Source organism: Maylandia zebra, linkage group LG23 (assembly GCF_041146795.1).
Source record: "Maylandia zebra isolate NMK-2024a linkage group LG23, Mzebra_GT3a, whole genome shotgun sequence".
Taxonomy (NCBI): domain Eukaryota; kingdom Metazoa; phylum Chordata; class Actinopteri; order Cichliformes; family Cichlidae; genus Maylandia; species Maylandia zebra.
The window spans coordinates 33510889-33532788 of NC_135188.1; the positions used below are offsets into that span (position 1 = coordinate 33510889).

The 21900-nt window shown below is 41.2% G+C and overlaps 2 protein-coding genes across 5 annotated transcripts in view; one reads left to right on the forward strand and one right to left on the reverse strand.

Moving 5' to 3' along the window:
* LOC106675948 (ATP-binding cassette sub-family C member 4) overlaps nt 1-1984 on the reverse strand; it is a 35970-nt gene extending 33986 nt beyond the window's left edge. The window contains exon 1 of the mRNA XM_076879990.1: nt 1672-1984. Within this exon, the coding sequence (XP_076736105.1) occupies nt 1672-1745 (74 nt within the window). The 5' untranslated portion in view covers nt 1746-1984. The remainder of the gene's footprint in view (nt 1-1671) is intronic.
* A 53-nt stretch (nt 1985-2037) lies between these two features.
* Nucleotides 2038-21822, forward strand: LOC112432754 (ATP-binding cassette sub-family C member 4-like). 4 transcript variants are annotated; one of them, XM_076879993.1, is made up of 19 exons: nt 2038-3852; nt 4272-4412; nt 9778-9975; nt 10251-10388; nt 10520-10557; nt 10637-10749; nt 10833-10979; nt 12001-12080; nt 13010-13160; nt 13313-13432; nt 13533-13643; nt 14311-14411; nt 15582-15773; nt 15874-16029; nt 16743-16832; nt 19972-20144; nt 20343-20448; nt 20858-20992; nt 21073-21822. In XM_076879993.1, the coding sequence occupies exons 1-19, from the start codon at nt 3805-3807 to the stop codon at nt 21160-21162; spliced, it is 2328 nt and encodes a 775-aa protein (XP_076736108.1). In that variant the 5' UTR covers nt 2038-3804; the 3' UTR covers nt 21163-21822. The 4 variants fall into 4 exon arrangements, with proteins under 4 accessions (XP_076736108.1, XP_076736110.1, XP_076736109.1 ...); XM_076879995.1 differs by having other exon boundaries at nt 2039-3852; nt 4234-4412; XM_076879994.1 differs by lacking the exons at nt 2038-3852; nt 4272-4412 and adding an exon at nt 6102-6245.
* Nucleotides 21823-21900: the final 78 nt, after the last annotated feature.

Sequence of the window (21900 nt, forward strand, 5' to 3'; positions counted from 1 at the left end):
CAAATCTCCCGTTTTTAAGTAAGATCATTGAAAAAGCAGTTTCTCAACAGCTCAGTTACTTCTTAAAACAGAATAATTGCTACGATGCCTTCCAGTCAGGTTTTAGACAGAACCACAGCACTGAAACCGCTCTGACCAAAGTGTTTAATGACATTTGTCTGAATACAGACAGTGGAAAAATGTCAGTCCTAGTTTTACTGGATCTCAGTGCAGCATTTGATACAGTTGACCACAACATATTACTCAAACGACTGGAGAACTGGACAGGTCTTTCAGGAACTGTACTAAACTGGTTCAAAACATACGTAGAAAACAGGAAATACTTTGTATCAATAGGTAACTTCACATCTGAGCAGACAAGTATCACATGTGGAGTTCCCCAAGGTTCCATCTTGGGACCCCTTCTGTTTAACATCTACATGCTCCCACTGGCACAGATTATAAACAACAACAAAATAAACTATCACAGCTATGCAGATGACACACAAATATATATCACAATGTCACCAGGAGACCGAGGCCCTGTACAGGCTCTTGGTAAATGCATTGAGGAAATCAATGACTGGTTGTGCCACAATTTTCTCCAGCTAAACAAAAACAAAACTGAGGTAATAGTCTTTGGCGCCAAAGAAAAACGATTACAGGTCACCAGAGAACTTCAATCTATACATCTAAAAACCACAAACCAGGCGAGAAATTTGGGTGTAGTGATGGATGCAGACCTAAACTTAGAAAAACACATTAAGACAATAACAAAGTCAGCTTACTATCACCTCAAGAATATATCAAGGATAAAAGATCTGATGTCTCAACAGGACCTGGAAAAACTAGTCCATGCATTCATCTTTAGTAGGCTTGATTACTGTAACAGCATCTTTACAGGTCTACCTAAAAAATCAGTCAGACAACTACAGCTCATTCAGAACTCTGCTGCTCGAGTCCTCACTAAGACCAACAAAGTGGACCACATCAGTCCAGCTCTGAGGTCCTTACACTGGCTGCCTGTCCATCAGAGGATAGACTTTAAAGTTCTGATGCTGGCCTATAAAGCTCTGAATGGTTTAGGACCAAAATACATCAATGACCTCCTGACCCAGTATGAACCATCCAGATCCCTCAGGTCATCTGGATCCGGTCTTTTATCAGTTCCCAGAGTCAGAACCAGACACGGAGAAGCTGCATTCAGCTTTTATGCTCCTTATATCTGGAACAAACTCCCAGAAAGCCTCAGATCAGCTGAAACACTCAGTTTATTTAAATCCAGGTTGAAGACTCACCTGTTCTCAGCTGCATTTGAATAAAGCACCAAATCCACACTTTAAGCTTAAATTTCAAAACTTACATTTAACTACTGATTTTATCTACTGTTCTGATTTTATCTGTTTTGATTTTATATACTGTTTTGTTTGTTTGTTTGTTTGTTAATTAGTTAGTTTATTTGCTTGTTTTAATCAATTTTAAATCATGCTTTTTATTTGTTCTTGTTTCTAATGTCTCTGTAAAGCACTTTGAATCACCTTGTTGTTGAATTGTGCTATACAAATAAACTTGCCTTGCCTTGCCTAAGTGCTGTCACTCAGTGCGGAATAATTTGCAGAAACTTTCTTCTTTCTTTTGACTGATATACTAACAACATGCTGAGGAATCCAATATCTTCATTAATGCACTTACCACAAAAAGACCCTTGAAAAAAAGCTGGCAGTGGCCAAAGGATTGCGCCTGCTGTCTGCCTTTGTAGTCTCCATATTAGATGGGTGCTCTGAGGCTGCTGTCTGTACCCATCTGTACACCGTGTTCACTCAGGGATAGGGTTGCCAACCGTCCCTTAAAAAACGGAATCGTCCCGTATTTAGAAACAAAAGTACACGTCCCGTATTGAGCTAATAAGGGACGCACTTTGTCCCGTAATACAGTGAGAATCAAAAGTAGTCTATAAATGTTAATGGAATTAACGCTTTGTTTGAAAACATAATTCCCAGCCCCTCTCCTGCTTTGTGACCAATGAGCTGACAGCACACTTATGACAATTCGAGTATGACGATTCAGATTACCGCTTATCTCATTGGTCGAGGAAAGGTCGCTTGCGGAGAAAATACCGGAAGACAACAGATGACCACAACAACAAGCATGGCCAACAGGGAAACAAACGCTGACACTGCGGTGCAAGTCTCGGACGACAGTACACCTAAAGCTGGGCAGACACTGTGCGATTTTTTTTCATTCACGTTATTCAGCTCCTGCTCAAACTGCACGATTGACTCACAGGGGTTAGAAGTTGGTAGGTCACGATGCAGAGTCTCACACTATACCGCCCGATGCTCTGATGAGACCTGAGTGCTCACACTGTGCCTCCATAAAATGAAGGTTATAACAGAAATTCTGTCGCTCGCTCTCCCTCTCTGTCTTTCACTCACACAGACACCCCACCACCATCAACTTTGCTAAATTGAAAAACATTGATCAGGCAGCTGTGATTAAGCAGCAGTGTAAATCAAACTATTTTCACGGTTGTTGTGGTCGTGATAATTTTGTGATGCCACATCGAAAAGGCTCGGATGAGCTTTCCAAAGTTCTACAAGTTGTGCCTCCATCGCTTGGGTCCAGATCACACGCTGCACAGCCATGCTGCTCCATCTTTTTCACCGACGTTTACGTGTTAGCGCGTGAGCGGCTGTGTTGACACCCTCACGACCGATTGATGATCGGGAGCTGGTCGTGAGGTGTTAATCGCTTCTCGTTACCCCACGTATACTACACGATGCACGATGAAGGCCAAAATCGGGCCGATCACCAAATCGGTCGCACGACTCAAAAATCGGCTCAAAATGGGCCAAAAATCGCACAGTGTAAGCCCAGCATTGGAGCAGCAATGTTTGTTCGCTCAGAGAAAGAAAAAAAGGCTGCAAAAGTACAGAGAGGAATGGGAAAAGGAAAACACCTGGCTGGAAAAGTGCACGATAACACCTTTAAAGCGCACTGCACTGTGTGCCGGCGCACTTTTTCCATAGGCATGCTTCTAGTGGTGGGCACAAGAAGAACATGAGGGGTATGGAACTCCAAAGTGTTCAAAATTAAATAAATAAATAGGTCAAGATGAAATAAATAACTATGTGAATAAATAAGACACAGATATGTAATGTGAGAATGATATTGTGAAATAATGGAACACATTTTGAAAACAATGCTCATTATTGTGAAACATATTACATTCTGCTATATAAATTTTCTTATTATTGTGAAATATTATTTCATGGTCATTATTTTTCACAATAACAGAGATTATTCCTGAGGCATTTTATTTATTTCCAGCCGTTTTTAGTCCAAAATGACCTTTTTTCAAAGTCAGTCTTTATTTCAAAATCCCGTTTTTCCCGATGGTCTATTTATTTCATAATGCGACTTTAAAGCAGAATGACTTTGTCTGTCAATCAAGAAAGACAGGGCGGAGCCAGTTGTGTGATTGGTTGCTCCTTTACTCAGACGTAAGTAATAGCACATGAATTGTCGATTTAGGTTTAATGGTGCAATGCATCTCCTATGCAGCTGGCGGCAGTATGCAGCTCAAAATAAACTTAAGGCACCGACAAATGCAAAACACTGGGCGCGAATAACGTTACAGGTGTATCAATTCTTGTGAAGGGCATGGCTGCAGGAAACAAGTCCGTTTCTGAGTTACTCAGAGAACTTGCTAACCGCTTAGATTGAACGTCTTCACCTCAGTCTGCGTATTGCAGCAGTGTACTGGAGATGAAGTGGTCCCTGGTCCAAGTTCTCATCACAACCGCACAGTGTTAACGTTAGCAAATGCTAACGCTATCACAGCTAGCTCCACTCCACGAAACGCTGTTCAGGGTAAGTAACGATATGTTATTATTGCTTGGTTAGTCTGTCTGGCAAAAATGAGCTTTTTAATCAGTTTAGTCACAGATTTTTTTTAATACTGTTTTTTATCATAGCAAAGAATTCTATAAATTAGGTAAGAGAAAATAATTGTCTTCTGGGTTAATGTCTGTATTACTATTTACATTGTTGTAGGTAATAGTTATTCATGACTGTTTTAAAGTGGCTTATCTTCTGTGCTAATATGGAAGACAAGTAATCTATGTGAAAGAAAAGAAAGCAATTTTAGTTCAACGTAGTGATTTTGTAAGTGGGTATAATTTGAAAATGCTTTTACTAGTACAGTGGATGTTCTTTAAATATTTAACATTTAAAGTGTGTGTCACTTTACAGACTCCAACTTCAGTTTTGGTTTGGTCTCACCGTTGTAGGTCATAACACAAACAAGTCGTCAAGTCAAGCAGCTGAGGAAAGGGCTTAAGGAAACCATGGTATGGCCGCTTCTGACAGAAAGATCAGACATCATTCCTCCTTTCTTACCAAGGGAATCAGAGACTGCTCCCTGTTGTGAGGTAAGGTCAGGTCACATCTTTTAACATCTGAATAGTAAAGCTATTTGGTTAATTTATGAAGGATGAACATTAATTGTTGACACAAAACACCAATATACTGTTTTGTATGCGTAGGTTAGTTGAACAGCTGGGTTACATTTAATAAAAATACACCTAATGTTGCTGATGCTCTTAAGACTACAAGATAAGTAAAGCTATAAAATGACTGTGGCCTGCCACAGAAGATGAAGATGAGGAAGAAGAGGAATGCTCTCGAGGATAAATGCAGAGTGGCAGGTTACCTTCGGTCCTTCATTGAAAATGGTAAGTCTGCTGCGATAGGTATTTTGCCATTGGTTTTCTCTGATTATACTTTGGTAAATTACATACAGTCCAGTGATCTTGGGTCATTAACAAAGTACACTATAGTAGAGCTGGGCGATATGAGATTTTTTCATATCACGATATTTATTTTTATTTTTTTATAAAAAGGACAAGAGCGGTGAGGTCTATCGCAATAGTTTAATTTTTCTATTGAGAAAAGGTTATTTCGCAATACATATCGTTATCGTTCTATCGCCCAGCTCTACGCTATAGTATAATTTTGTTTTGTTATTTGCTCCATGCAATACATAAGAGTGGTGGCATTATCAGTTGCACTAGAATTGTATGTAGACTACTTTTAGCTTTGTTAACATAAAAATATCTATAAAAGCTACAACAGCAATTTGAGTGGGGCAAAAATGTCTGGTGCCCTGTATGTAAGTGGTCATCTTTTATGGTATTTCTCCATAAAAGATTCAAAATAATGAATATAGGATGTCATTATAGTTTAAAACAATCTTCTGTTGCAGCATCTTGTGCACAACAAAAAGCCCTCATCAAGTTTTGGACAGGATGGGAAGTCTTGCCGAGAAATGACTGTGGAAGTGGTCAACAGCAATCTTCCAAAGTCTTCCACCGGTTTTGAAGTACTACGTCTTCCTGCACACTACTGTACCTATGAGTCATTTCTAATGGACATTCAGGTGTGTCTCAACTCTACTGACTCAGGTTTTGGTCTGGTTTACGATTGATTCCATAACCACATGGTAAAATTAGACCATTTCTTCTTTCTTGCATCACATTACTGTACTCGGTGTTCAAAGAAACGGACAATCTAGTGAGTTCTAGTTCTTTTTAATACACTTGACAGTGAAAAATACAGAGTACAGGTGTGCATTTATGGCTTTTTTAATATAAACTGATGAAGAGTTCAGATATCAAAATCAGTTGTTCACTGTACATTATAAATTACACAATATGTTTTGTTTATACTCGCTACTGATACAAAAAAATTCTAGAAAAAATTATTTGAATTAAGATGTTACACTACTGTACTGTGTTCATTGTATTAAATCTGCTCAGAGTTGACATGTACTGTATATCCAACCAAGAAATGAATATCATTAAAGTGACAGCTGTATAAAACAAATCCTGTTTTATAGCCACTCACTGTTTTGTTGAAAATGAAATTGGTTATGCTGTTTTGAGTCAGTATTAGCTACAAAGCTGTAGAAATTAAAAAAAAAAAAAAATCCTCCTGACATAGAAACTGATTAAATGTAATAATGTCTTTCTACAAGTGATTTTGAAGTATTGGTAGCACAGCAGGGTCTTGTTCATTCAGTGCATCTGGGAGCTGAATCTCAGGAATGGTGATCTCATTTGATGGGCAGCGATTATGTTGTCCTGTCCAGTCCACACCATAATCCTCATCAACCTGAAAGAGCATGCACATGTTTTAAATCTAAACTGAAGAGGTGTTTCCTGCAGCTGTTCCTAGATGGACTTATTGAGTCTGCCAGGGCCTATGTGAGTTGCTTAGGCATTGGCTACCAACTAATTATTCATTCACCCATTCTAGGTCAGGATTGGTTCTCTTCAGGTATAACAAATTTAACTTTGTTTAAAGTATTGCCATCTATACCTGACAGGTGGGATAAAAGAGAATGGCTTGGGAGGCGCACAGCAAATCTCAAAGTTTTCCAATTAATGCTGAAAGAACCAAGGATGTAAATGTATTCTTGTTTTAGCTTTACCGAAGACACCAGAGAAAGTATATCTATAATGCTGCTGAAATAGACAAAACCATTTCAATAAACTCGCTATTTAACATCAACCTTGTTATGCGTTATCAGAGAACAATCAACTGCAAACAGCAATGAAACATTCAACTATGTACTATTTAAAGCACTAATGACCCTGTTGTCTAACAAGATGTGATAAGTAAGTAGACTGTGGAAAGCTGGTGGGTCTACTCTCTGTGTAAAAGGTTCCTACAGGCTCCACTGACCCCAGTCTCCGAGTTAACACACTAACAGCTAACACTGCTAAACGTGTCTCAACGCCGAGATGGCGCCGATAGCTTTAGCCGTAGCTGCCCCACTTAGTTTAGACAGTAACAAAAAAAAGTAAGCGATAATAATTCATTGTCAAACGTCATAATTAAGGTCAACACCTAAACAATGCTGTGTACAGAATCACACAGGTGCTCAATTACAGCATAAACTTACCTTAGACCATCCTCCGTCATTTTCCTCCTAATTGTGCTCGGAGACACAGAAAATGTATCGGCAATTACCCCGACGGTTATCCCGGACAGCACTAAAGTCCTGAGTGCTGCACCGGGATTTCTAGACGTGGACGGCCAACATTTGAAGACTGTTCTTCCTCGGCGTATTCCAAACGAACACGGTGCTGAATTGATCTTAAACCTTTGACAATGCTGTCATCGATGCGAACATCTTGAAGAGCAATTATCATCCCAAGCATTTCAGAAACATCTAAACGACTCAAAACAGTATCTACAGGTAAATGATCCCTCTCTATCTGATTTGCTTAAATGAGCAGAACTGGCTGAAGTTCACACCAGTCCGCCATCCTCCGTGACTTTTGACCTAGCACGCTGTTGCTAGCTGCAGTAGCCGTCCGCGGAGCCGGTATCCAGGAAAACTAGTCGATGGTAAACGATAAGCCAATAGGTGCAAAGGTCCAGCCCACTTACATTGATTGACAGACAAAGTCATTCTGCTGAAAAGTCGCATTATGAAATAAATAGACCATCGGGAAAAACGGGATTTTGAAATAAAGACTGACTTTGAAAAAAGGTCATTTTGGACTAAAAACGGCTGGAAATAAATAAAATGCCTCAGGAATAATCTCTGTTATTGTGAAAAATAATGACCATGAAATAATATTTCACAATAATAAGTAAATTTATATAGCAGAATGCAATATATTTCACAATAATGAGCATTTTTTTCAAAATGTGTTCCATTATTTCACAATATCATTCTCACATTACATATCTGTGTCTTATTCATTCACATAGTTATTTATTTCATCTTGACCTATTTATTTATTTAATTTTGAACACTTTGGAGTTCCATAGGAGGGGTGTGAAAGCTCAGGGAACCCTTAACCATTTTTTTGTCCACCAGGCCACGGCAGAAGCAGATATGGTATGTAAACATTGGTTTGTTTTTTTAAACCCTCTGGTTAAGGTTATTATGGGCATGTGCAGTGAATATCAGCGCTATGTGGCCAGAAGTGTGATAATATAATTTATTTTGTGTAATAAACAACTGCAAGGATAGATGATTACAACAAATAGATGACTAATACATAAAAGTAATACATAGATGAATAATGATGATGAGTTAAGATGCGTAATCATGGCAACAAGTGGGTTTACAAACAGGAGCAGCTGATTAGCATTAGAAAAGCTGAAATAATACCTCAACTGAAGCCAATTGTACTATATGCACTATATGTGCACAGTTACAGGAATATTTTTTGTTCTATTGCTTTCTATTAATTTATATAATTTTAAGTTAAGCAGGACAGAGTTCTTTTAAAGAAAGATTTACTTATATTCTCAAAAGTTAAGCATGACAGGCTTCTGTTTAAGAAAGAGACCTGTTTTACTGTGTTAATGTTGTCATTTTGAGCTAAAAATAAATGGCTAAATGATCATTTGTTTCCCATATGGTCATATCACAAAGAATATGCATCTGCTTAAATCAAATTCAAGTCAAATGGTTAAAAAATAATTTCACACACAAAAAAAATAGCTACCACACTGGGAAGGGTGAAGACAACTGGGTTGCCCGGCCCTGGCCACGAGGTGTCCCTTATTTATTTTTCAGCGAGTTGGCAACCCTAGCTGTGGTCGTTGTATCTGTCATCGGTACCAACTCCACGAACTCCTCGGTGACGGTCAATGTGTCATCAACTCCGCGGATGAAAATTGCCAGTTGTGCAACATCTGTAATGTCCGTGCCTTCATCAATTGCAACTGAAAACACAATAAATGACTTTACTTTTTGCTTCAACTGGCTGTCCAAATCCGCTGAAAGATCAGAAATCCTGTCAGCAACTGTGTTTGTTGTCAGGCTGATATTTGCAAAGGCCTGGCGCTTTTCAGGGCACACAATCTCCGATGCGTTCATCATACATGTTTTTACAAATTCACCGTCACTAAATGGTTTTGAAGCTAGTGGAATTTCGTTAGCAATGAGGTAGCTAGCTTTCACTGGAGCATCACTGATGTCTCGGCTGTGAGTAAACACAGACTGCTGTTTCTTCAGACCCGCCAACAGTTCATTCACCTTCTCTCTTCTCCGCTGTCCTTGAAAGTTGTCATATTTGTCGGCATGAAGACTCACATAGTGGCGACGGAGGTTATATTCTTTTCAGCACTGCAACATGCTGGGAACACACCAAACATACAGCTTTCCCATTCACTTCCGTGAGGAGGATGACCATTTATCTTGGAACACTCTGCATCCACTTTTCTCTTTTTTGACAGAGACATATTGGGGCAATGAGGGTGCCAAAACAGATCAGGTTTAAATTTCGCGGGCAAAACAAAGTAGCTCACAATTGCTATTGCGCCATCCAATGGACACAATTGGAACAACAGTTTCTTTATTGAAAAATTGCTGCTCATTTTTATACTTTACAAAATCATCTCGCGGGCTGGATTAAACCCGTTTGCGGGCCTGATCCGGCCCGCGGGCCGTACGTTTGACACCCCTGTATTAGATCATAGACTGAAGGGGCTGCAGGGATTTATCTTTGTCTCTTCAGGAGATGTTTTCTGAAATTCAGCCACACTACTACCATTTGTAGAAAAGCACAAACAAGACTGAGTGCTGCCAAAGCAAGCTGACTGTCAACAGACTATCTGGGTGACTCGCAGGACTTTGAAGATGTAAACCGCAGTACATTTCCAAACACTACAAAGTGTGTGTTTCACATGAGGAGGTGGTGCTGCCATAGGTCTGTAAAACACAGCTGTACAATTTCCTAACACTTGGTGATATGTGTGTGTGTTTGTCAGGGTCACATGGTGGCAAAGGGAACTTACACGGAGCTTCAGCAGTCTGGATTGGACTTCACCTCCCTTCTCAAGAAGGAGGAAGAGGAGCAACAGCAGCCTCATCATGACACCCCCACCAGAACTCGAACTCTGTCTCAAAATTCAGTGCTGTCCCAGACTTCCTCTGTCCAGTCCATCAAAGATGAAGACCAGTTACCGGTTAGTGGATAATTATCAGTAAAAACAGCCTAGTTTTTAAAAAATCAGGGTTGTTTATAGGAAATGGGTCGTTTCTGCCCATCCCTAGTTTAATATCATGTTTGCTTTTCTTTCTTTTCCCCTTCCCCAATGGTCTTTAACATACAGAGCGTGCTGAACTGACACAACTTGAGCTTAGTTTGCTTTAGTCCGTTTTCATTTTGACAAGTTAAACACAGGGAACTTGACGGCCAGTGATCATGATACTTGTCTGCATGCTGATGACTTCCTCGCAGGCGGAGAAAGTTCAGACATTTGCAGAGGAGACTCGAGCTCAGGGAACCATTGGAATACGCATCTATGCCAAGTATCTGGCAGCTGGGGCCAACATTGTGGTTCTGCTGGCTGTCGTGCTGCTTAACATCATGGCTCAGGTACACAAAGACTCACCTGCACTTGTAATTCGCCTTCCACATGTTAGCTCAGTGAGAATAAGTGTTGAATGCATTTCACATGTGTAATATAAAGCAGTAAAAATTATTTTTTTGGCTTTTATATCTTCTAGGTAGCATACATCATGCAAGACTGGTGGCTAGCTTACTGGTAAGTATCTTCAATCTGCCGTTTTCCTCATAGACTGCAGCTTTTACATGTCTGTTTATACTCATGTCTGACTGTTTAGGGCTGATGAGCAAGAAAAACTAATGGCCAGCAGTAACATGACTAACATCACAACAAATGGACTAAATGTCACCAAAGAGCTGGACACGGATTTTTACCTGGGAATTTATGGAGGTAAAGGCGTTCTCTTATTTACACTGCGCTGCATTTCTTCTGATTTTACTCCACTGGTGTTTTATGGTGTGTTATTTTTCCAGGTTTGACTGCAGTCACCATAATCTTTGGCTTTGGCAGGAATTTGGTGCTGTTCAATGTGCTAGTGAGGTGTTCACAGTCTCTGCACAACCGCATGTTTAGCGCTATACTCCAAACACCCGTGCGCTTCTTTGACATCAATCCGATTGGTAAGCAAAACTTTGCAAATTTTTAGTGTTGTACGTTCTAAAGCCAGAGTCGGTAAATTGTAGAATTTTGTAGTTCAAAAACTTCTAAATGGAATTCTGTAGTGCTCGTGTGGGCCAACCACTCACCGGAGGGGAGATGGTCAGGGGCAGGCTGAGAAATCTGGCTTTAGGAACTTGGAATGGCACCTTTCTGTTGGGGAAGGAGCCTGAGCTAATGCTTAAGGTTGAGAAATATGAACTAGGTGTAGTCACGGTCACATGAACTCATAGCTTTTGCTCTGGTGTCTAGAGAGGGCTGGACATTGTACCAGTCCTGGGTTGCCCTCAGTGAGAGGTGACAGGCAGGTTGGGTATACAGGTATCCCCAATTTGGCAACTGTGCTTTGGGATGGATGAGTCTGGTTGTTTCCCTGTGCATTTGAGTCAAGAAACAGGTCCTGACTGTCATTTTATGCTTATGTGTAAAATCACATTTGACACGTCAGCACAATACCCAACCCTCTTCAAGTCCCTGGGTAGGATGCTTGATCTGCTTAAATGATGTCCTCAATCCTGCTGATACACTTTTTGTAGTGGAAGCAGAGTCTGGAGCTAACCCATCCATCACTGTGGCTGAGGCCACTGAAGTAAAAAAACAAACAAACAAAAAAGCTGGCCAGGCCCCAGGGTTAGATGAGGTTTGGTGAGGTTCCTCTTCCTTACACATAGGGTCAGGAACTCAGTCATACCTTGGTGTGACCCAAATAACCCAGATAAAGGGGGTAAAGATGGATGGATGAATTTTGTGGTTACTTTTACTCCATTTGCCATCTTTGTGGGGGCACAGTATACAATTCAATTCAATTTTATTTATATAGCGCCAAATCACAACAAAAGTCGCCTCAAGGCGCTTCATAGATACAGAGAAAAACCCAACAATCATATGACCCCCTATATACAGGCAAGGAAAGTTAAACTAAACATTAATCTTACTCTAGCTGGTTTCAAAGTGTGGTGATAATTATCTCTTGTCTGACCTCAGGAAGAGTATTGAACAGATTTTCAAAGGACATTGGGCTGCTGGACTCCAACATGCCAGTGACGTTTGCAGATTTCGTTCAGGTGAGGGTAGATTTCTCAGCAAAGACACAGCAGCATTTTTCTTTTCTAAACCACTGACAAAGCTGCAATGAAGATCATAACAAGTGACAGTTTATGGTGGAGCTGTAGCCTCCACGCTCTTTTCGATAAACACAGCAGGTCCAGAGCAAAGGTAGGGAAGTATTTCCCTGAAGTAACAGCAGCACTCACTACTGTAATGATAATAAAACTTTCAAGCCAATAAAAGTCATTTAAAGTCCAATAAAAAAAAACGGTAACAAGTCTTAATAGAATCAAATCAACAGTTCAACAACCTAAGAAGAAAAGCGATCTTACCATGTGCTCATCTGTTGCTGGGTAGTTTTCCAAAGTGAAAGCTAAATTCTATGAAGAAAATGCCATAACTAGGCAATTTAAACTTTGCTGCAGACTCACAGCAGCTGTCCCATCACTATGAAATCAATGCAGTACCTGAAATACTTCACTCAGGTCCAGGCTTTATAACTCATTAGCCCTTAGCTCTTAACTTTGAAGCTAATCATTACACTGATTACACGCTGCTGGACAAAATATTACGAATTTCTTTGTTGTCACATGTTCCTTGAGCTTGCCTCAGTCACTCAGTACTCAGTGCTGCCACTGGTGAGTAAAGCGAAAGTGTAAGCGCTGTGGCACTGCCCTTTGCTGAGGTTGGTAACATTTACCTACTGATGCCCATCTGAGATAACGCTCTTATTTGTAACAGAGGGTCAAAGATCTCTTTGAAGAATAAAATGAGTAAAACTGACAGTGCTGTTACTAAAGTGAAAGGCTGAAGTACAATGCACAAGTTAATGAAAATACTTTCTCATTCTGTAAAACATTCATTTTTCTTTTCTAAAGACACTCAAAAAGAAAAAGGCACAAGAACAAACCACTTTAATGTTGATGTGTTTTTCTGTTGTGAGCAGATCTTCCTCCAGATACTTGGGGTCATTGCTGTTGCAGCGTCAGTGATTCCCTGGATCCTTATCCCCGTTGTCCCCCTCCTTCTCATCTTTCTTTATTTGCGTCGCTACTTTCTGCGGACCTCCAGAAATGTTAAACGGCTGGAGTCCACCAGTGAGTGTCCTACAGTACAACAGTGTGTGAAGAAGGAGATACACGTGCTGCTACTGTTGTTTCTTTTTCATTTTAAAACCTGCATATGTAATATCTTTAAAACTTGAAGCTCTTTAACCTATTGGTAACTTCTGACTCATCTGTGTCCTCAGCTCGGAGTCCAGTCTTCTCCCACTTGTCCTCATCTCTTCAGGGCCTTTGGACAATCCGAGCATTTGGGGAAGAGAAGCGCTTCCAGAAAGTCTTTGATGCCCATCAGGACCTGCACTCAGGTGCTCTTCATGCTTGGCACATAGAAGCTCATATTATGATCAGAGAACTTAAAAATTGTATGTTTTTGAACTGTCTGTGATGGATTGTTTCCCTGTGCAGAGGCCTGGTTCCTGTTCCTGACCACCTCTCGCTGGTTTGCTGTCCGCCTTGATGGCATCTGCTCCATCTTTGTTACCATCACTACTTTTGGCTGTCTGCTGCTCAGAGACAGTGAGAGAACTAATTTTACTGTTGATTTAGTCTTGCTGTTTGCGATCGCTTACCAGCAGGGGGCAGCAGTGTGCCGGTTATCCACTATATTGCCAAAAGTATAGGCTTACCCATCCAAATTGATGAACGATCAAGCTTCTCCATCTGGCAAGCCTATGGTCCAGTCTGAGAACGGTACTTATCTGACTGTTTCCAGGGAAAGAAACTCTTAGTGCAGCATACCAAGACATTTTGGACAATTTCATTCAGGAAGGGGCCATCAAGGCGATGGCCCCCTGTTCTAGCATGACTGTGTACAGTACACAAAGCAACGTCCATGAAGTCCATGAAGACATGTGTGAGTGAGTTTGGGATGAATTCGAGTGGAGATGACGAGCTAGGCCTTCTCATCCAACATAAGTGTCTGACCTCACAAATGCACTTCTGGAAGAATGATCAAAAATCCCAAAAACGCACTGCTAAACCTTGTGGAAGAGTTGAAGCTGCATAATTTTAAACCCTCTAAATTAAATGGATGGGATGTCACTCAAGTTCATATGCTTGCGAAGGCAGTTAAGTGAATACTTTTGGCAATACAGTGTATATGCAGTCCAGCAGATGCTGAGTGATTGCTGCCGTTTAACTTTTAAAAGTGTTAGTAAAATGGTTGTTTTCCTGCTCCTGTCAGAGCTTGATGCGGGTGCTGTTGGTTTGGCTCTGAGCTACTCTGTCACACTAATGGGCATGTTCCAGTGGGGTGTCAGACAGAGTGCAGAGGTGGAGAACATGGTAAGATACTCACTGTCTCTTTTATTTCCAGAGCTTGTATCATTTCTTTCCATACTGAGCTTTTGCTATTCCCATATAAATCTCACTAATTTCCAGAAATAGTCCAAAGATTGTATTTATTCTGTCATTTGAACATCAAAAGTCTTCTTTGCCATTTTGTTTTATATTTATGGTTGTTGGGCTTGTTGACATGGAGGTGAATCTGAGACCACTTTCCTGATGTTGTATGATTTCTGCCTGGTGTGCTACGCATCTTAAACTTGTGTTGTCAGCAGACTTAAATGATCAAAAATTTTTAGGAGTCTGAAGTAAATTACTTATTTGGGTGATGCAGTGGTTAGAACTGTTGTCTCCCAGCAAGAAGAAGGTCCTGAGTTTAACTCCACCATCAGGCCGGGGTCTTTCTGTGAGGAGTTTGTATGTTCTCCCCATGTTTGTGTGGTTTCTCTCCGGGTACTCCAGTTTCCTCCGAAAGTCCACAGACATGAAGTTAGTTGTGAATTTAAAATGCCCGTAGGTGTGAATGTGAGTGCGAATGGTTATCTGTCGACCTGGCGACCTGTCCGGGGTGTACCCTGCCTCCCGACCTGTGGTAGCTGGGATAGGCTCCAGTCCCCCCGTGACCCTGAATTTGATAAGCAGAAGAGGACGAATGGACATTATTATTTTGCAAGAGTCCAAAGGGTTAAGCTTTGGGATTCTGCTCTTTCACATGAATAGCATGAATAGACCACTAGTTGTACTGGTGTTTCTCTGGCATCTCTCCATAATAAATAATACCTGCATTCTCCTTGATACCAAGTAGACACACTAAATGATTCTATAACATCCGTCTGATTCACGTGGCAGTTCTCCTTCATTGAGAAAAGCAGCTCATGGAGAAAAAGTAGCTTAGGAAAATAATCCTGCAGAAACAGTGGCAGACTGAAGCATCCTGAACACTGAGTTGTGAGTTGCAGACTTGCTGATTGGATGTGGAGGATGTGGTGGGCAGTATCTTCTTAAATTTTTGGTGTAATTCTAGATATTAATCCATTCTTTCAGATTTACCTGATTGTTTATTTCTTAAATTGAACTTGTATGCAAATAGTTTTATTACATGTTGTGTTCTTGACTACACCACACAGACTGACCCTGATTTAATGTGCATTCCTGCGTTTCTGTCCTCAGATGACATCAGTGGAAAGAGTAGTAGAGTACACTAAACTGGAGAGTGAAGCACCCTGGGAAACCCAGAAACGTCCTCCTCCTGATTGGCCAAGTAAAGGCCTGGTGACTTTTGACCAGGTCAACTTCTCCTACAGTGCTGACGGACCTCAGGTGCTGCACAACCTGAAAGCCATGTTTAGACCCCAAGAGAAGGTCAGACATCAAGGTTTATTTGTTTTGTTTCTAAGAACCTGAAGCCATTTGTGTGATACGCTGTCAAACCAAAGCTTATGTTCTGTGTCCTGTGGGTCAGGTTGGTATTGTGGGTAGAACAGGAGCCGGGAAAAGCTCTCTGGTCTCGGCTCTGTTCCGCCTGGCAGAGCCCCAGGGGAAGATCTACATCGACGGTATTGTGACCTCTGAGATCGGCCTCCATGACCTGCGGCAGAAGATGTCCATCATTCCTCAGGTACAACATCATAGCTGACCTCTTAGCAGAACACAACACTAGCATCTGGCTACTCTTGTTGCCTTGTTTCGTAGCTCGTCTACTATGACTTTGTTACTTTGACATGAGAAATATTTGGCTAATAAGTGACATTAATTATTACTAGTTGGGCACATCCTTAAAGCTAAGAAAGGATCAGCAGCCCCAGTCTGCTCTGACACTCTAGAGTCACTTCTGTTTGCTCTGTGAGAAAAGCACAAGTGTTGCAACAAAGTGCACAAGCACTTTGTTGCAACTGCTTTGATTTGGTGCTTATAAATAAAATTGAATTATTTGCTCAAACAATTATACGAGTGTAGTTTTAACACTGCATCTTTTGGTTTTTTTGTTGTTTGTTTGTTTGTTTTCACCAGCTTACCAGTAATGAGTTAAAATCAGCTGTCCAGCAAACATTTTCTCCTCAACGCTCTCAGCATTTCAATTCCCACAAAGCTCTTTGCTGTGATCAGTCAGAACTTTTGCAAACTGTAGGATGCATTCAAAACCAAAGGAGGGCAGCTGGTTACAGTTTGCCATGTGTGCCATTTAGGTTTTTTAAACTTTTACCTGCCACAGCAGGACATTCACTCAGATATGTCGAAATAAGTCACTGTGCTGTTCTGTTTACAAATAGTCCACAAAATCTAATCATTTTGGTGTCCTCTGGGTTCTCCAACTCTCCCCCACCCCTTTAGGACCCGGTACTGTTTACGGGTTCCATGAGAAAGAACCTGGATCCATTTAACCAACACACAGATGAAGAACTGTGGAGTGCTCTGGAAGAGGTCAGTAACTCTCACAATCGGCAGAATCAGTAGTGTGTGAGTTTTAATTCTTGTATGATGAAGCAGAATACTTGCCAAACTATTTTATTATCTTACCATACAACAGAAATATTGTGAAATATGTCAGGTTGGCTCATCAGAGCGTAGCGTACTAGCATCAAACTGTCCCATTCAGGATGACTGAGGGTGGAGGAGCTGCTGTCTCTATTGCATGAGGATATTCTCTTACATAGGCAATTATGTAATTATGTCCTGGAGCCAGGAGCGGACAATCAGAGATCCCAGTGTGGTGGTGAATGACCTCAAGGATTTTGACCTCAAAATCAGCCTTGAAAAGAGCTGCCAGGAACCTGCACCATGTATGGACTGTCTGGGGCTCTATATAGATCCTATTCCTAATTGTGTCACTTTCAGAGCAGAGGATCATCAGCATCCTTCACACATTGTCTCTCCCTCTTTCAGCTGAGAAAAACTGTGCAGTTCCAACTCTCTGCATCCTTGCACTCTTTAATTCCTGTGGTGCATTTACAACCGCTTATAATGAGGGATTGTCAGCTTTGGGTCACATCTCTACTAGGGGTGCAACGATACACAAAATTCACGGTTCGGTTCGGTTCGATACTTTGGTGTCACGGTTCGATATTTTTTCGATACAAAAAAAATGTTCATGCCTTTTTAATTTGTCATTTATTAAAATTATAAATATATATTTTAACTCAAAAGTACAGTTTTTAAATTTAACTCTAACCCTTGTGCGTGTTTTTTATTTTGACAGCGAATGCGCACCTGCGGACCACTTATGTGCACCCCTGGTTATTTAGCTCGTCATATCGCAGCCACAGAAATTCTTTTGTCCATGAAACCATAAAGCTGCACTTTCTTTTTGCCTTATAGTCTGATTTGTCATAACTTCTCCGTTTTGTGGTAAGCTTTTCTTTGGCTGTCACTTCTTCACCCTGACCTGTCTTATTTGGCTCAGCAGAACTAAAATATATATCCTGCTGCTTTTACACACGCACTCACATAAGCTCAGCGATTCTCTGCGCGATCAACCTCTCACATGTTTAAGCTTGCTGCGGGAGATTTCACTTGTCATGTTTGCATAGTAAGCTAACGATTAATAAGACGATGTCAGAGGAATTGGTGCACAAATTATCATCACTCACAGATCAGTGCTGTCGCTCTCTATACACAGTTCGCACGATTGCAAAGTGAAAGCAAAAAAACAAGCGCAAATTCAAACGCGATTTCAATATATCACATATTGACAGTGGCTCACCGATGCCAATGACATAATTACCCAGCTACATTTCTGAAAGAATGCAAAAGCATTGACATATATTTTTCCTTCCTACAATAGCCCGACGGGCAGGGTAGCCCGACGGGCAGGGTAGCCCGTCTGAAAAAAATCGCTAGCCCCAGGACGTCGGGCTAGCGATTTTGCGAGCCCTGTATCTGATTGAGGAATCACTCATCTTTGGAAAAGAGAGTTTATTACAGAGAAATGCCTCTTTCCAAAATAAAAGCTATACTATCCGCTTCTTCTGGGCTATATTCTCAGCAGCATAAGGAGAATCATGTGCTAACAGCTGTCTAAATGACTCGGCTAAAGTTAGTAGCATGCTTGTTGTTTTTGTCTTTGCACTAAGATGATGTAAATGTGCAGTCATATTCGTTGTGTTCCCACTAGTGCTTTCAGGTTAATCTCGTTGAAATGACCTTAACGCCACAACACGGCAAATCTCCGTTAACGAGCTACCGCCGATCGCCCCGTGCATGGGGCTAGACGGCCAACACGTTAACGAGCTAACTGCGCTAACACACTAGTTCCCACCCATGTAATTGAGCATTGCATGGCGCATCCAACATACTGTTTTACTTTAGTCCATGACTCGCTTACCTTCAGGGTCATACGTCACATGAAAACCAAAATAATTCCAAACGCCAGATCTGAATGAGAGTGGGGAACGTCCATGTTGCAAGGAGAGCTTAACTTCTGTCTCGCTAGCTTGCCCTGCGCTCTTCCTTCTGACTATGCTGTCTGTGTTGAGCGCTCAGTGAATCTGCGTTCGACTGCTCCGCCTAGGGTCGACAGTGCCGCCTAGGCGGAGTAGTCGAACGCAGATTCACTGAGCGCTCCACACAGACAGCATCGTCAGAAGGAAAGTTGATAAAATAAATTACAAATGTTGTATTGTTCGATACATATGCGTACCGAACCGAAAGCACTGTATCGAACGGTTCAATATCGATACGAATATCGTTGCACCCCTATTCTCTACATCTGCTGCTGTCACAGTGTAACAATAACACCGCACTGTCTATCACAGTTCTCCACCTGCAGAGGAACCCAGCAGCTCTTATTGCACAAATACCTCTGAGGGTGATGTTACCCAGAGTAGCCCTTATGGCCTATGATGGGAAGGCAGTGAATGGCACAAATGTGCTAAAGCTGTGCTCTTAGCATCACGGGACATCTCTGTGGGTAACATTGTAGTCAAAACAGATGACTATGCAGTAATTATATTATGTTATAGTTTATATTAATCTTTGTTAGGATATTTAGATACTAACAGGTCTTATTCATGATTTTTATATGTAAGAAGAAGAACTTCAAATTTAATGCAGAGAAGCTAATATGTGAAGAATGGAGTCTCTCTTTTATACTGATTGCAGCATTCTGGATCAACTGAAGGCTTTTAGGCTTTTACAGCAATGCAGCCTAGAATAAATAAATACACCAACTAGCTTTCCAGCTTTACTTTGAGACAGGTTGCTTCTAATTTTACAGGTACTGCACAAATTAATAGAAAGAAAAGAAAGGCAGTCCTTAATGTAGATGCTAAGGAACATACCCTGATCAAACATGAGTCCTTGTGTTATTGGAGGTTGAGTCAGTGTCAGGTTAGACACACTATTTGTTTTTGAATCATTTGTCTTGATTGATAAATAAAGCTGGGTGTCATCTGCGTATCATATCATAGCAGTGCTTCTAATAATGTCTAAGGGAAGCATGTATGATTGGTCCCAGTACAGAACCCTGTGGAACTAACTGTAAAAAGACGACAGAGCAGGAATTATTTATAGAGGACACACACAGTGTAGTTAAAGCTGCTTTATTTTTTTTTTATTCCTGCAGGTGCAGCTAAAGTCTGTGGTGGAAGAGCTCCCTGGAAAGTTGGAGACTGCCCTGGCTGAGTCGGGCTCCAACTTCAGTGTGGGCCAGAGGCAACTGGTGTGTCTGGCACGAGCTGTCCTGAGGAAGAACCGCATCCTCATCATTGATGAGGCCACAGCCAATGTGGACCCGAGGTACTGCAAGATGACGTTTGCCTACTGTGTATGAACAACATCTTGTTAGACAGAAGAATATCTTGTGTACTGCAGCATGATGGGATACAGAAACTACTCAGCTGATAACACTTACTTTGACACATCGGTGGTTGTTTGCTGATAGTAAATTTTATCTAAAGGTCACACTAACAGAAGCGTTTATTTCTGCGGCTGCAGGACCGATGAGCTGATCCAGAAAACCATACGAGATAAATTCAGGGAATGCACTGTGCTCACCATCGCTCATCGCCTCAACACCATCGTAGACAGCGACCGTATACTGGTGAGTCCTGAATCGTTGACACTGATGCCACTTAATTAGGTAAAACCTCTAATTAGGTAGTAGTTAAACAACTAATGCAAAGGTAAAAAGTAGAATGGCTTTTTGCTGAGAGCTGGATCCAAATAATCTGTCAATGCCAGGCCTTAGAAATGCATTAATGCTTAATGCATTCTGTATTTGACAAGATTGGTGTCCAAACATACAAACTGTAACACAAGTGTGACTGTCACCTTTGGAGCAGCTTCTGCTTTCCCTGTATGTGGATGGAGTGTCGGGCTTTCTGGGTTTAGCAGCTTTTCTTTCATAGCCTGAAAAAATGCCAGATTCAAGTCAAGAGGCTATTAGTTTTACTTTGAAACTCATACTTTGCTCTTACTTTTGTGCAATAATCAGAACTATTTGTTTCCAGGTTCTAGATGCGGGGAAGATCCATGCGTATGATGAGCCGTACACCCTGCTGCAGGATCCCACTAACATTTTTTATAAAATGGTGCAGCAGACGGGCAAACAGGAGGCAGCAGCTCTTCTAGAGGCAGCTAAAAAGGTCAGTTTGTTTTCGTTAAGTGTGAAGAACTTGAGTCAATCTCTTTTTGTAAACTGACATTTGTAAACTATGCGTTCCAGGCTTACGACAGCAGGAGCCGCCCCAGCCTGTCAAACGGACACGCAGTAACAGCAGACGGGAACTTGGTTATCTTTGAGACCGCTCTGTAAGCTCAGGGAGGCACTGAATTGCTGCTGCTCCTCCAGAAGATCCCTGGGCTGTAAAGCCCCTCCAGTCTCTGGTGAAAGCGCTGATCCGCTGCTGGTGGCGTAAGACGGGGTGGACGTGACCTGCACAGCATTGATTTGCTGGGCCTGATGTGGCCACACAGTGCAGCTGTTTCCTCAGACTGACTGCCCAGAAATCAGGGCTATGAGAACTGTTGATGTAGAGCACTACCTATTTATCTCTCACGTGTTAAATTGCTGCTCAGCATTCTGGTGCCTTGCACAAATAGCTTTTAAATGGCTACATAATCCTTAAAATCCCAAGTGCTTTAATTTACTGATGGAAGTAAATCACTTGTAGATCAAAGTGATATTATTGTTCAGGATTAGTAACGACCAAATTCTTACTCTGCAGAGATCTCTCTGTATTTTTTTCACATTTATCTCTTTAACTACATGTTTTAAAGACTTGGAAAAAAAGCGTCACAAGATTTCAGTGTTAAATATTTTGTTCCTTGTGTTGTTTAAATGCTGACTGAAGCATTTCCAGGGAGGAAAGTGAAATAGCAGTGTGAGCTGTCTGCTGAATGTTTAAGTTATTTCAACTTTGTACGCTTGTTTTGTCAAATATTACATAAAAGGCCCACACATCTCACATGGTAACATTTGTCTTGGTGTATTGTGTAGTTTTTGCTTTTTGGCAAATATTGCTACTAAGATATAATACTGAAATCAAATCTT

What these genes read in the sequence shown, in the direction of transcription:
- LOC112432754 (XM_076879993.1), top strand. Translation starts at nt 3,805, where the DNA reads ATGCTAACGCTATCACAGCTAGCTCCACTCCACGAAACGCTGTTCAGG. An exon ending in AAGATGAAGACCAGTTACCG is followed by an intron (nt 9,976 to 10,250) that starts GTTAGTGGATAA and finishes ACTTCCTCGCAG; the next exon opens with GCGGAGAAAGTTCAGACATT. An exon ending in TGTTTAGACCCCAAGAGAAG is followed by an intron (nt 15,774 to 15,873) that starts GTCAGACATCAA and finishes CCTGTGGGTCAG; the next exon opens with GTTGGTATTGTGGGTAGAAC.